The 13,519-nt window shown below is 35.4% G+C and overlaps 1 protein-coding gene across 1 annotated transcript in view; it reads right to left on the bottom strand.

Moving 5' to 3' along the window:
• Ncam2 (neural cell adhesion molecule 2) overlaps positions 1-13,519 on the bottom strand; it is a 343,990-nt gene that overhangs the window by 135,076 nt on the left and 195,395 nt on the right. The window contains exons 2-4 of the mRNA XM_051191784.1: positions 6,525-6,599; positions 3,129-3,335; positions 2,114-2,257 (exon numbers count right to left, since the gene is read on the bottom strand). Of these exons, the coding sequence (XP_051047741.1) occupies positions 2,114-2,257; positions 3,129-3,335; positions 6,525-6,599 (426 nt within the window). The remainder of the gene's footprint in view (positions 1-2,113; positions 2,258-3,128; positions 3,336-6,524; positions 6,600-13,519) is intronic.

Genomic DNA, 13,519 nt, shown 5'->3' with positions numbered 1-13,519 from the left:
TTACACTTATCATTATTTTATTTTCATTTCATGTTATATAACCCAGCAATATTTTCCAACTTTCAATCTTCTGAAAACTGGTTTGTGGATACTAATTTTTTCTAGGCAAAAGGCAAATACGTATAATTTTGGTAAAACTTGTTCTCATCTTTAAAAACAGAATAAACTATTAGTAAAATAATCATCATGATTGAGAACCACATATCCAGCAACATATGTCACTTGTTTATGTAGCACACATTTGTGAATGCCTGATACGCTGTTTACAGGATATAGAAAGTGCTGTAGTGGATGCATTGATTCGTTGTCTACCGATAGAATATTTCAGTAAGAGCACAGGAGTCGGAAACCCTCTTCAGTGCTTCACGACAAAGGGTGGGAGAAGAATCTGATGGGAATACCCAATTTGCATATTCCATTGCAGGATGCTGGGAAACCATATCTGCCATGCCACAGCATTGTCAATTCTCCACCAGCATTACATTTCTTAACAGACTTTGTTTTAAGGCTGTGTTCCTAGTCGCATTTTAAAACTGTTACTCATTTTAAATCTTCTTGTGATTAAGGTTTCTAACAACCTCATGTAAATGTAAGCTCTGACACTTGATAACCTGAAAGTGTGTAGACATTGCATTTAATTATTATAAAAAAAAAAAAAACTTCATGTCCTGTCCCATTGTGGGGACAATGCAGAGAACACCTTGCCTAAACTATTAACATAATTTGTGTTAAATTTTGAAGGATTTATATATAGCAAAGTAAGAAGTAACTGAACATTATGTTTTTATTAAATCAGAATAAAAATATGAGTTTACCATTAACTGACAAGTGCTGAATATATTATGCTTGGGAAATTTAACTTAAAATATAAAGTGACTATTAAATATAATTATGATAAATTCTCTAAACATACTTAAAAGAGACATTCTACTTTCTATACTCTATGCTGTAGAAATTTCATCTCTTCAAAACACATAATGGAATCATCTAACATGGAAAATACCCTAAAAGATACAATTATTTGTACCTCTGTGTAATGCAGGTGCATTGAAAAGTATACCAAATTGAAAATGTCCCTATGCACAATAGTAAAGTAGCATAATGTAAGCAAATTATGCTTTCAATTTCAAATGTCATATTCTCAAATTTTACCTTAGTCTGAATCAAAATCATGATGGCAATTTGAACAAATATTCTCCTCTGTCAATTATCCATACTTATCTTTCTCAGAATGTGTCCCTTTCTTTGAGAGAACATCACAGAATATAAGGCATATTTCAAACTGATATTGTATTCTGCTTGTGTATGGGGTTCTTATGGAACTGGAATTAAAGCAAGTAGATTATGGATGCCTCACTGTCCACTAGTTTATTTGCTTTTTTTCTTCTTCTTCTTCTTCTTTTTTTTTTTTTTTTTTTTTTTTTTTACAGTGTGTTATATCTGGTAGAAATAGAAGGCAGGAACACATTTCCCTATAGTAGTACTTAAAGTAACTCTTTTCGCCTTTCTGTAATAAATCACTTGACAATTCTGTTGTTGACAAATCTTAGCTTTTGAGCATGGCTGGTTTTTTGTTTGTTTGTTTGTCTACTTGCTTGCTTGTTTGTTATCTGCTTGGTTGTATTTTGCTTTTTACAAAAACATCTTGCAGGCTGGCTTTGGAAATCTTGTGAGGTACCTTCAACGCCTGAGTTTTCAACACCAGTCTGACAAGTGTTGGGATTGCCACACATTACATCATGGCTGACCACGTGTCTTTCTTTGCTATCTTAGTAAATGCAACAAAGGAACATAATTAGGCTAAACTATCAGAGTACAGTGAAACTTAAGCTAGTTCTTAAGTCACAGAATAATTTTTTGTAACCTGAAGTGAAATTTATGCCATCCTTTTTTGTTGTTTGCTTATTTGTTTGTCGGGATCAGAGTCTTGCTGTGGCATAAGTAACTGTAGGATCACAACTCTCCCGTGTCAGCCTTTTAAGTGCTGTGAATACTGGCACACGACATCATGTCAGATTTTATATTTCTTTTACTACAACACAATACTTTCATATTTGAAAAGCTTGAAGTGTTATGGATAACATATAATTTAAGGAGTTACCAAAATACTAACTGTCTGGAATGGTGGTGACTTCCTCGTTGTGATACAGCCAGCTGACAGCAGGGGCGGGCGAGCTGCTCACCCTGCAAACCACTTCCGCATCCTCCCCTTGCTTGAATTCTTGAGGGGACATCACTTCTTTGAAGGTGAGTTTTTCTGTGTCAAGAGAATAAGACCCCTTGTTAAAGATTTATCACTTACTCAACTCAATATGTTCTCATCTGATTATTAAAGTAACCAGAATTTTGACCTTTAAATCTTTTTACATGGTGATCTCACATTCTCAGCATCATGCCAATGTGCTCCAAGAATAGTTTTGCTTTCATTCTCCTAAGCTTTCTTGACTGCCGTGATGTGTTGTTCTAAAAATTAACTTTCCACTTCAACTCTCTGAGTTCTCAACCCACATTTATTTATTTTCTGTGAAATTCCATTACATTTACATATGCCATGCATATATTTAGATTATTTACAGTGTAAGACTTAGAACAACACTTATTAAACACCAGTTAGTGTTTTGGCTTAATAAATGAGCACAAAAATTTATGTTCAAAAAACAGCTTTTCAAAAACAAGAATTGTTTGACAACAAAATTGACTCATTTTTAATGTTGTCATTAAATTACCAAGTTTTATTCATTGTTCAAAAAGTAATGAAAAAAATGTTTTCAAATCTATGCCTATAAATTATCAATTTTTTTAAAATTTGATAACCAAGCACTATAAGATACCCTTTTAACATCTTTTCTAGAAAAATTTAATGTAACAAGGGTAGAAAAGGCCAACGATTAAGACCTTCCATAGAATAGTCTGGATTTTATTCTAAGATGTTATATTTTTATAGCAATGAAACAAATTTATAAAGAGTAAGATATTTGAAGTGTGTATTTAAAACCATGTGCCCTTCAATCCCTTTCAAATTTATTACTGAGTTCCAGTTGCTACTTTTAAGCATAAGTTATTGTGTTTGAATCCTTTGTAATGAAACTGCTGTTTAGATTAACTAAAGCACAAACACACAAACTTACGGTAAATTTCCAAAACTACTGTGGCTTCCTGTGTCTGTCCTTTGGCATCTGTCGCTTGGCAGCGATATATCCCTGCATCTTCTATGTTTGCATTATAGATGGTTAGACGTGACCTGACCCCTTCCTTCTGTAACATAACCCTCTGTGACGAAATGACCTTCTCTCCTTGAGGGTTATACCAGTCTATACTCTCAGGCTCACCAATTGCTGCAGAGAGAAAAACAAATGTGTGAAAATCGATTTGGAATGTTTGTTTTCACATTGACATTTACTATTGCGTAACAATTTCAGCAATTTAGAGAAGAATGTCAATAGAAGACTGGAAATCTGAAAATTGTACAAAACTGAAAGTAAACACAAATGTTAAGACAAATGTTCATCTTTGTTTAATCAACATTAAGGACTCCGTCTGGTCCATGTAAGCAAACTTCAAACATTTCATCTGAAATACATTACTAGAATTTAAGCTGTGAGAATTGAAGCTTTAAAGCCATAATATATGGGTTATTTTCACACAAAATATTAAAACTGCCTTAGGCAGACACAAGTCCAGTTGACAGATATTTCTAGAGAAGCAAATGCTTACATGGTTTCATATGCTCAGTTCTCACTGGTAAGCCAAGAGACAGCTGAAGTATCGGCCCAGATAAAGAATTGCTCATAAACTTGTAAATATTTTGTAAAGCAAATTTTGGCCATTGGTATTTCTAAATTTTGGGCTAATTTTACAAATTTTTCAAGTGGTGCAGAAAATGCTAATTGCTATTTAAAAATATAAATCCTAAAGTCTTTTCCCAACTAAAATAAGTTATTCTGTCTTCATCTGACATTATTAACTATTTAATCATATTATAATTAGAATTCATAGAAATAGCACTTATCCTGCTTAGCAATTATAGTGTAAACATTAGTTTAAAGTTTCCAGTTCAATATCTAGGTCATGAACACTTTCATAAACACTAAAGCTTCCCGCAATTTCTTTCAGTCAACAAAAATACTTCACCTAACATGCATACACAAAAAAGTAGTGGGGAAAAATGCTTAAAGTTAACCACCACAAGTCTCTGTGAAGAAAATAGTTACTAATTACTTTATTGTTTTGAAATGTTCTAAAAATATCATTCATCACACATAATGTAGACAGATCAAAGGAATAAATCACAAATGGGTACTGGTTCAATTTGGAATAATCAAAAATGTCACAGTTTTTAAATTTACTGTGATATTATAAAAACTTTTCAGACATTTAACTTCCTAATATTATGGTAGGGAAATTTCACTAACACAGAGATATTACGGCATTTACAAAGAGCAATTGCAGTTCTCTATCTTAGATTATCAAGTCCATTAAGATGTTCCATATGAAACCTGAACATGTCTATTAGACACATTATTAAGATGATTAAAATGGTTTGTTTTCTAGTATATTTAAAATCTTTACTCTATAAGGGACAGCCTTTTGAGAATAATATAATAGGTCACTGGCTAATTCAAAGTTAAACTATAAGTGTTGAGATTCAGTTAGTCATATTTTTTAAAGTATCTGAATTTAAAATATTCTCCGTGTATTGACCATCAGAGTAGAAAAAAATAACTCAAACTCTGACTTGGGTAGATTCTATTATTAATCTACTTAATATTAAGAAATTCAATATATAATTAAATGAAGTATTTTCAAATTTCTGCTTGTTTATTTTTATATCATGGTGTGTCTGTGTGTGTGTGTGTATATGTGTATGTATATCAAATTGCACTAATACACAAAATAAAATTTATTTTACTTATAATGGATTTTAAGCTTTCCATTTTACATAATTAAAAAAACTTCTTTGTGTGTATTTACAAACATGGGAAATATATAAACAATAACCCATAGTTTATGCCAAAATTATTGCATTAAGTGAAAATATTAAAGCAATAATATTTACCTATGATAATCAATCAATATAAAATATTTGTATCAACATATGAGTCATTTAAGATACATAAGTAGACATTTAGAAAACAAAACTTTTATTTTTATTATTTTCTAAGTATAAGGTCCAATATTTAACACATATATTCTCTGAATGTGATTCATGAATGTTAGCTCAGCAATGCTTCCACTTTTCATAACTGTCATAATTTTAATAAGCCACAGCATTGTCAAGAAAACTTTTTACTTTGTGTGTGATACTGGAGATTTCAATCAGGGCTCTGCATGCATTAGTCAAGCATTTTTCCATTAATATATACTACAAGTGTGCTAATCAAATTATGTATCATTTCAGGAATACTTATGGCAATCTGGTCTTACACTATTTGACTACAATGAGATACAGAGGCAAATTGAAAATAGTCTCATACATTGGTTTAGCATTAAGCGAGTAGTTCTTTTCATATACATATAACTTATGCTCATAAGTGTGGATAAGATTAATATAATAATGTGTTAATTAGAGATTTCTATACCATAATGAATGAAAGCTTTCGGATCAAGTACTCAAAGGCTATCTCAAATAAAGCAGAACTTCTTTTTTATGTTATACTTTCTTTTAATGAAATTTGAAAAGAAAATCTTATTTTATATATCAATCCTAGTTTCCTCTCCCCCTCATCCTGCTATGCTCCACCAAGACCCTCCTTCCCCCATCCCACTCCCTTCCATGGGGGACCATCAGGGTGACCCTCCACTTACGAATGAATAAAGAAAATGTGGTACATTTACACAACGGAGTACTACTCAGTAGGAAAAAAAATAAAACAACAACAAAACAATGATATCTTGAAATTCGCAGGCAAATGGATAGAATTAGAAGAAGCCATCCTGAGTGAGATAACACAACCACAGAAAGACAAACATGGTATGTACTCACTCATATATGGATATTAGACATAGAGACAAAAAAGTAGAATTCTAATTAAAGGGAATAAGGTTCCTATAACTTTCTACAGAAATGTCATGTAATATATTGATTAATTTTCATAATAATTTTCAAAAATATTTCTTGAGTGGAATTTATGTTTCACGAACATATACATTACTTTTGACATTTACCTTTCTTTCAAGTTAGAATTATGTAGTGTTAGATATAATTAATTAATTACTTACGTACAAGGAGAGTCAGCTTTACCTTTAAAATTAGTCCTAATGTGGTTATTTATATAGGAATAATATTTTAATCATAAGAAGTTTCTTAATCACAGATTTTATTTTGTAATCAAGTTTTACAAATACATTTGATGACCAAGTAAATGATATAAATTTCAGTGTAATTACATAATTATTCCCAATATTTTATCATATAACAAATGATAAGATGTTATTTTTTTAGCAATGTCAATTTCAACTAATTAAATTTATCCAATGCATTTCATAAACTGTAAAAGCACAGGGTACATTATTTGAATACATACCTGTACATGTGAAGAATTTAGATTCACCCACACTAAGCTCTACTTTGCTAAGTGAAATTGTCACTTGAAGAAGAGCTGGAAAAAAATATTTGAGAAACATTTAGTATTTTGAGTACAATTTCTAAAATTACTGATGTATAACTCACACATGACAAACAAATTTTTTGTCAATTTTTCATTTTTCTCTATGGGAAAGGAGAGAGTCAAGACTAACATGAAAAACTCATTTGGCATATAGATTGGAAACCTATCCCTATCAGAGCAGCCTGCAAGTGACGGAGCATACATACTGGGGTCCAGATGATCTACAGATCTTTAGGATGTGCAATCCCCACCCCAGATGTGGCCCCATTGAATGTAGAAAGCCTAAAGAAGGAGATAGAGCAAAGGGGGAAAGTCGTCCAGGCAAAACAGGTCCACACAGGTTGAGGGAATGCCAAAAGATGAATTCAAAAGCACTGTGTGTGATCAACCTCTGCTTGCAGTGCTCCTTATAGAGTTAGATAAATAATGAGTAAACAGCAATGGGAAAAATACAGATGATTCATTCTTGAAGGGAAGCCAGAGTTGTGTGTTTTTGCCTACCATTACCTCTGTTCCAGGTCGCTGTGATAGCCACAGCTGTTCAGGCTGTGGCATGTACCTAAAGAAAAATGTATCATATGCAAATGTGAGAGAAAGTGGTGTGCTATGCAAATGTCTTATGAAGGGCCAACACTCCCAGGGCTCTGCACTTCTGAGCTCAGATCTTTCCAGCTGTCTAGCCCACTTTTCACCCTGGGAATAACTCACTTTCTCTTAATAAACTGTCTCTATTTCTATCAATGTTTGTTACTGAAGCGATTCTTTGTTCCAGGAAACAAGAAGCTAGAGCTACCAGCAGGTGCTCTCTGATACATGTAGGTAAGGATCGGTGATATGCCAGTCAGAAGGTACAGTTGGTTTATGTCTATAACGTTTGAACTTTAACACAATGGAAGATTAAATGTGTTCAGACTTCCCTCCTCTCGCTCCCACAAAGAAAGAAGTGCGTTTCCTTTCCCTCTCCATTTTACAGTCCACAGCACATTTTGAAATGGTGGGCAAGCTATTGTAGGAAGCCTAAGGATAGCATGATGGTAACAGTCACCAAAGTCCTGAAGGTAAACAGCTCAAGGGACTGGTTCAAACTCTGGTCAGGGAAAATAAAAAAAAAGCCATAAAGAATTGAATTCTCAAACCAGTGCTTCCAACTCCCCTGCAGCTGCACTTAATGCAGTCTAAGAGTCCTGAGTAACAAGGACAGCAAAGAGAGCTGCACATGATCAACTCTCCTTGTGCATACAGATTGGACGAGAAGTACACTAATGTAGACCTTGTACTCCCCTAACCCACAGAATTATCATAAAAGTACATGTTAATTGTTTTTGTTCCCAGCTATGCTGCATGGTCCAATCCTGGAATTAATTTTAAAAGAGGCCTCCAAACAAGCCGGGTGGGGATTATGATAATGCTTGAGTGAAGAACAGAAGTATAAACTGTGTGATGCTGCATCCAGATATTTCTTATGAAAGTCAAGAGAAATAATTTGGAATGCCTTCTACACTTCTACACTTCATGGCCATCTACAAACACAGACAGCTCCTGCCAAAGATACCTTAGACAATACGTGTCCGTGTCCACATGCCTAATTACAAACAGAAAATCATAAAAAATGAAACTTAGCTAAAACATTAGTCCTCACCAAAGCTTTGCAATATCTCCACATTCTCACATCTCCAAGTTATCAATAAGAGAACACAGACCTAATGGCAGTACAAGTAGAACTTGCTGTCATCCATGCATATCTATTCATACAGCATTATCACTAAGGCCAGGACCCTAGAGATTAATTAGAGTCTTCACCTCTGTTTGATTCACAGGCATGTGTAGAGAATCAAGAAAAGTTTGGTGAACCATTCTGACTTACCAGTAACTTTCAAATCTTAACATTAGCTTACAGTATTGGAATGAAGGTCGGTACTTAATACTAACTATGTGCTATGCCATGCAGGGGAAAAAAAAAAAAGAAAAAGAAAAACAAAACAGGAGGAAAAAGTTCATTCACATACATGCTGACAAACTGTTGGCTTAAAGTCCGAAGGACCATGAGCCTCCCATATAACAACAGTGTGAAGTTCCTTCCATATAACAACAACCGTTGGAGATTTTAATACTCCAACAGGGTCCCAGGGCTTTGGAATGTTGGTAATAAACATCATTGCAATAAAACAAATTTAATTAAGGTACATATTTATTACTTATCATGAGCTTTAAAAGCTTACTCAAGAAAAAGCCAGGAGTCCTCTCCTAATTTGCAGCAGGCTAATTGGGGCTTTGAGCAAATTAAGCAATTTGGATCCCTCTTCCCTCAAAGAAAAAGTTTTCTGAGTCAAAGTTTTATTCTGTGGACAGTGTAAAAGTGACACATGTGACCTGAGAACACAAAAACTAAGATGAAGCGAGACAAAGAGGAAAATAGTGAGACAGGGAACCAAAAGATTGTCATCTACCTTGTAGACAGCATCTAAAGGGCCTTCCCAACAGCACATGTATCGCGGTAAATAAGGATCAGGATAAACAAATAGGCCGAATAGATGTTTATTCAGGGAGAAATAACTTACAACCTAGACAGATGAACACCAGGAAATTCAACCCGATCCTGTCCTGTCCTGTCCGAGTCATGCCAGAAAGAGAGAGCCTTTCCTGGCCCCCTCCGACCTCCTTCCTCAGGTCACTTCCGCCCATGGCTCCACCCCCCCAATGGGCGTGGTCAGTGCTACAGAAGGACTATCTCACTACACACATGCTCCCATTAGTCTCAGAGAACAAAGAGAAAATTGCAGAACTGCTTTGGTTTTGAAGTTCCTGAGCCCTACATATGTGAGTGCACCAAATGCCCTCCGTAGTCATGTGTGATATGTAAGGAACCAGAGAACTGTCATTAGAACATAGTGTTTCTATGTGCATAATAGGAAGTAACAACTTCTTTTATGGCCACATTGCAGAACTGAAGGTACCCAGAGATTGGAAGACAGAAAAGCAGGACGATCCCATAGATCCTTCAAGAGTTACCCATGCTTCTTCCAAAGTCAGAGAAGAGAAAACATTATTCTCTGTTCAGAATAAATGTGCCATGTGTGCTCACAATTGTGTGAATATAATAGTGTGACATACTGTGTCTAAGTGAACATATGACAAAACTCAGTCTCTAGGAATACTAAACATAATAGTGTAATAAACCTGTTGCTACTTCATTAATTTTGCTTTGATAATTCTGTGCACAGTAATACATTTGTTATTTTTGGTGTGCAATTTAAAGTGTGTGTGTGTTGGGATTATATCCAAAGGAATAATAAAGCATACTCTTTATACATTTAAATATTCATAGCTTCTTAAAATTTATTACAGTGGCATTTCTAGGTCCATAAATATTTCATGAAACCTTAAAAATGATACTCAATTATATAAAATTATATTTATATTGTCAAAAATAAGTTTAATTTAGTTATGAATTTTAAAGTTGAATGCATAGATTTTGATAGATATTTCCTTTCAAATAGTCAAATATAACAAAATAATAAGTCAAAAATGATTTATTAGGATGAAAAACTCTAAAATTTATAGTAAAATACTTTTGTTTTGGGAATTACTATAGGACTCGGTGTCAGAAATATTCTTAAAATACAAATGATAAATTTAAAAAATATTTTGGAGGGATATATGATAGGTATGTTTATCAAGATCATTAGGTTAAAGTTCCTTTTCACAGAACATATGTAAAAGATGCAATTCCAAGTAGTAGTATTCAGAACCCAGGCAAGCCTACTTTATAAATTAAAAAAAAAAAAATGGGTATAAATGTCTTACAAATACCTATAATTAATACAAATAAGCTTAAGACAATTTTTAACTTATAGGTATATTTAAATTTTAAAAATATAGCTGTCTACCTATTTTCTTTCAAAACAGTATTTTCAAGATTTTTGTCCTGTCCAAATTAAAATTTAGCAAAAATTCATGCTACTTATACTGAAAATTCATAACATATATTCTAATCCTCCCCAATGTCCTGCTAGATTCCCAGTATATCCATTTAATGCCTTTCTCCCTTAGAAAATAACATGGAAAAGGCAGTATCAAATGATTAAAATAAAAGCAAAACAGCACAAGAAACACACATGTATGAATTTCATAAGAACACAAAGTCAGAAAACTTCAAACATGCAAAAGACTAGAAATGAAAAAATGCACCAACATAGCAATATGAGAAAAAATATCTAAAAACTATTACTAAGTATATTTTATAGTGTCCATTTACTGCTGATATGGAACCTACTCTTAAGTGTACCCTTTATACCCAGAGAGACTCTGTCAGAGAAAGTTAAGTTTTTCTTTGCATGCTGTTGTAAATTGGAGACAAGTTTTTTTTGCTCAGAGATGGGAGATCATGTCCACTTCACCCTCTAAGTGTTGGGACTTTCCTCTGTAGCTTGGAACTGTAAATTTCTATCTAGACATTCTGCATCAGTCTCTCTTAGTTTATACATACATGAGTAATGTGTTTGGAAGATTAGTGCTATCCATTCCCTTTGGGTTTTAAATTCTTTTGCCCTCCTCTTCAGCAGAGTTCCCTGAGTCTCAAAGCTTTGAAGAAGGTATTATATTTAGGACCGAGTGTTCCAAAGTGTCTCTCTTTATGCATATGGATGCTTGGATCAAGATTCACTATACTCAGCACAGGTTAAATGAATGTTTTTCGGGGAGAACTCACTTGCAAAAGAACCAGGCCAACAGACTGTGCAAGTTCCCTTTCCAAGGATCCACTTAGCCTGTCCTCTGTGACCCAACAGGAAGCAAAAGAGATACCTGTCCCAACCACAGACTTAAAACCCACTCTCCATCATGTCAGCACTTGGACCATGCCCAAACAAGCATGGTCAGCACTACAGATGTGGGCAGGATGGATATCTCACTACATGTGTACATTGTGCAATTGTCTATACTAGTTCCCATCTACAGCAAGAGGAATCGTCTCTGATTATGGCTGAGTGATGGGTACATCAAAATGTAATTAACAGTCATTTTATTGTCTGGCTCCTTTAGCAGAGTATTTTGTTTACCCATAGAACCATGACCTCACTAACTTCAGCTTCTTGGCCACCTGTCAATTATCGGGCAGGGATTGTCTCTCATGGTGTAGGTCTTAATTCTATTCAGAAAGTGATTGGCTGTTCCCACAACATCTGTGCTAACATTACACCAGTGTATCAACAGGATGTTTAGCTTTTGTAGATCACAGGTAGCTGTTTTGGTAGTTACTTTGCCTTTTTTGTATCAAGCAGAGTTAGTCATGAATGTTAGTCAGTAGAGGTGAAGACTCTAGGTAGGCACAAGCCCAGCTTCTCTGTTTCAATGAGACCAACAATTGGACCTTACTGTCAGTTTGTTGGGAGAAACCAATAACCACCACAGCAATAGTTTGTTTGTGGTTGTCATAGGACTGTTTTTGGCCAACAATTCAATTCGATGTTACCCTTTTCTGGTACCTTTCTCTTCTCTTCTAGGTTAGTTATCCTACAAGCAGTCATTAGTTGTCTGTACTCCATTGCCTAGAGGTTGTACCCCATAAAGTTTCCCCCCTTCACACTTAGTAAGTCCACTGACATTTCCATTCTTCTGGTATTGTTTATGAAGTCATTTGTAAGACAGACTGTTTCACAGCAGACTTCCTGGTTTTCTGGCTCTTACAATTTTTCTACCCTCTTCTGTGGTGATCACAAAGATGCAGCACGCTCTATCTCTCTCTCCCTCTCTCTCTCTCTCACACACACTCTCTCTCATATAATATATATATTATATATATATATGTAAATATATAATATATTTATATTCTTTTTTTTTCCAGTGACCTCTTAACTTTTATTCGTTCCTTAGTCCCCAGGGTAGCCTCCTTCTCAGCCTCAGTGTCTCAGAACTCTCATGTCGTTGGACTCGGACACCACTTTGCCATCCACAACCTTGTGGGTGGTTGTCCTCTGGACAGTTTGCATGGAGTTACTGGAGTCCAGGGCATCGCTGAGACTGAAGTCTTCCCCATCTTCTAGCAAGCGGCGGTAGGTGGCAATCTCAGCCTCAAGTTTAACCTTGATGTTCCGCAGGGCTTCGTATTCCTGGGTCTGCCCTCAGCCCGGGTTTGGGACAGCTCTGACTCCAGGTGCAGAAGGACCCCATTGAGCTGCTCCATCTGCCATCTGCGCACTGTATCGGGCCTCTACATCCCTAAGGCTATTCTCCAAGCTGGTTTTCTGATGTTTCATGGCATCCAGGTCGATCTCCAAGGCCTGGAAGTTGCGTCTCAGGCCCGTGAGTGTGGTCTAGCATCTTTGATTTCAGCAGACTGGGTGGTGACTACTGTGGTGCACTTGTCCAGTTCCTCACAGTTCTTCTGAGTCAGTTCCTCATAATGGGCCCAGATATCAGCCATGATCTTGCTGAGGTCCTGAGATTTGGGGGCATCCACTTCCACCCTCAATCCAGAGCTGGCAATCTGGGCTTCCAGTCCTTTGACTTCCTCCTCGTGATTCTTCTCCATGAATAGCAGTTCCTCCTTGAAGGCTTCGATTTCTGTCTCGAGCTGCAGCCTTGTGATGTTGGTGTCATCCATGGATGTCGCTCTCCACACACTGGCGCAAGGCCAGTTCTGTTTCATACTTAACCCTGAAGTCATCGGCAGCGAGTAGGTTCCTTCTGGACAAGGGTGACAATACTTTTCCTGGCTTATCATCAAGTCAATCTTGCATATAGCTAATATATTAATCTAATATAATTGCTGTCTTTTAAGATACAAAACAGTTTCAAACTGAACTTTGATAGAAGAATTCTAGCAAAGCCTCCTTATGGACTGATTGATGAATTAGGTAGATAGTTCTACTGGTTAATTTAAGCAGCAACTGTACTCTTTATTAGTGTGTTAG

The sequence above is a fragment of the Phodopus roborovskii genome, unplaced genomic scaffold (assembly GCF_943737965.1).
Source record: "Phodopus roborovskii unplaced genomic scaffold, PHOROB, whole genome shotgun sequence".
NCBI classification, from domain to species: Eukaryota; Metazoa; Chordata; class Mammalia; order Rodentia; family Cricetidae; genus Phodopus; species Phodopus roborovskii.
This window is presented reverse-complemented; position numbering and strand designations above follow the sequence as displayed.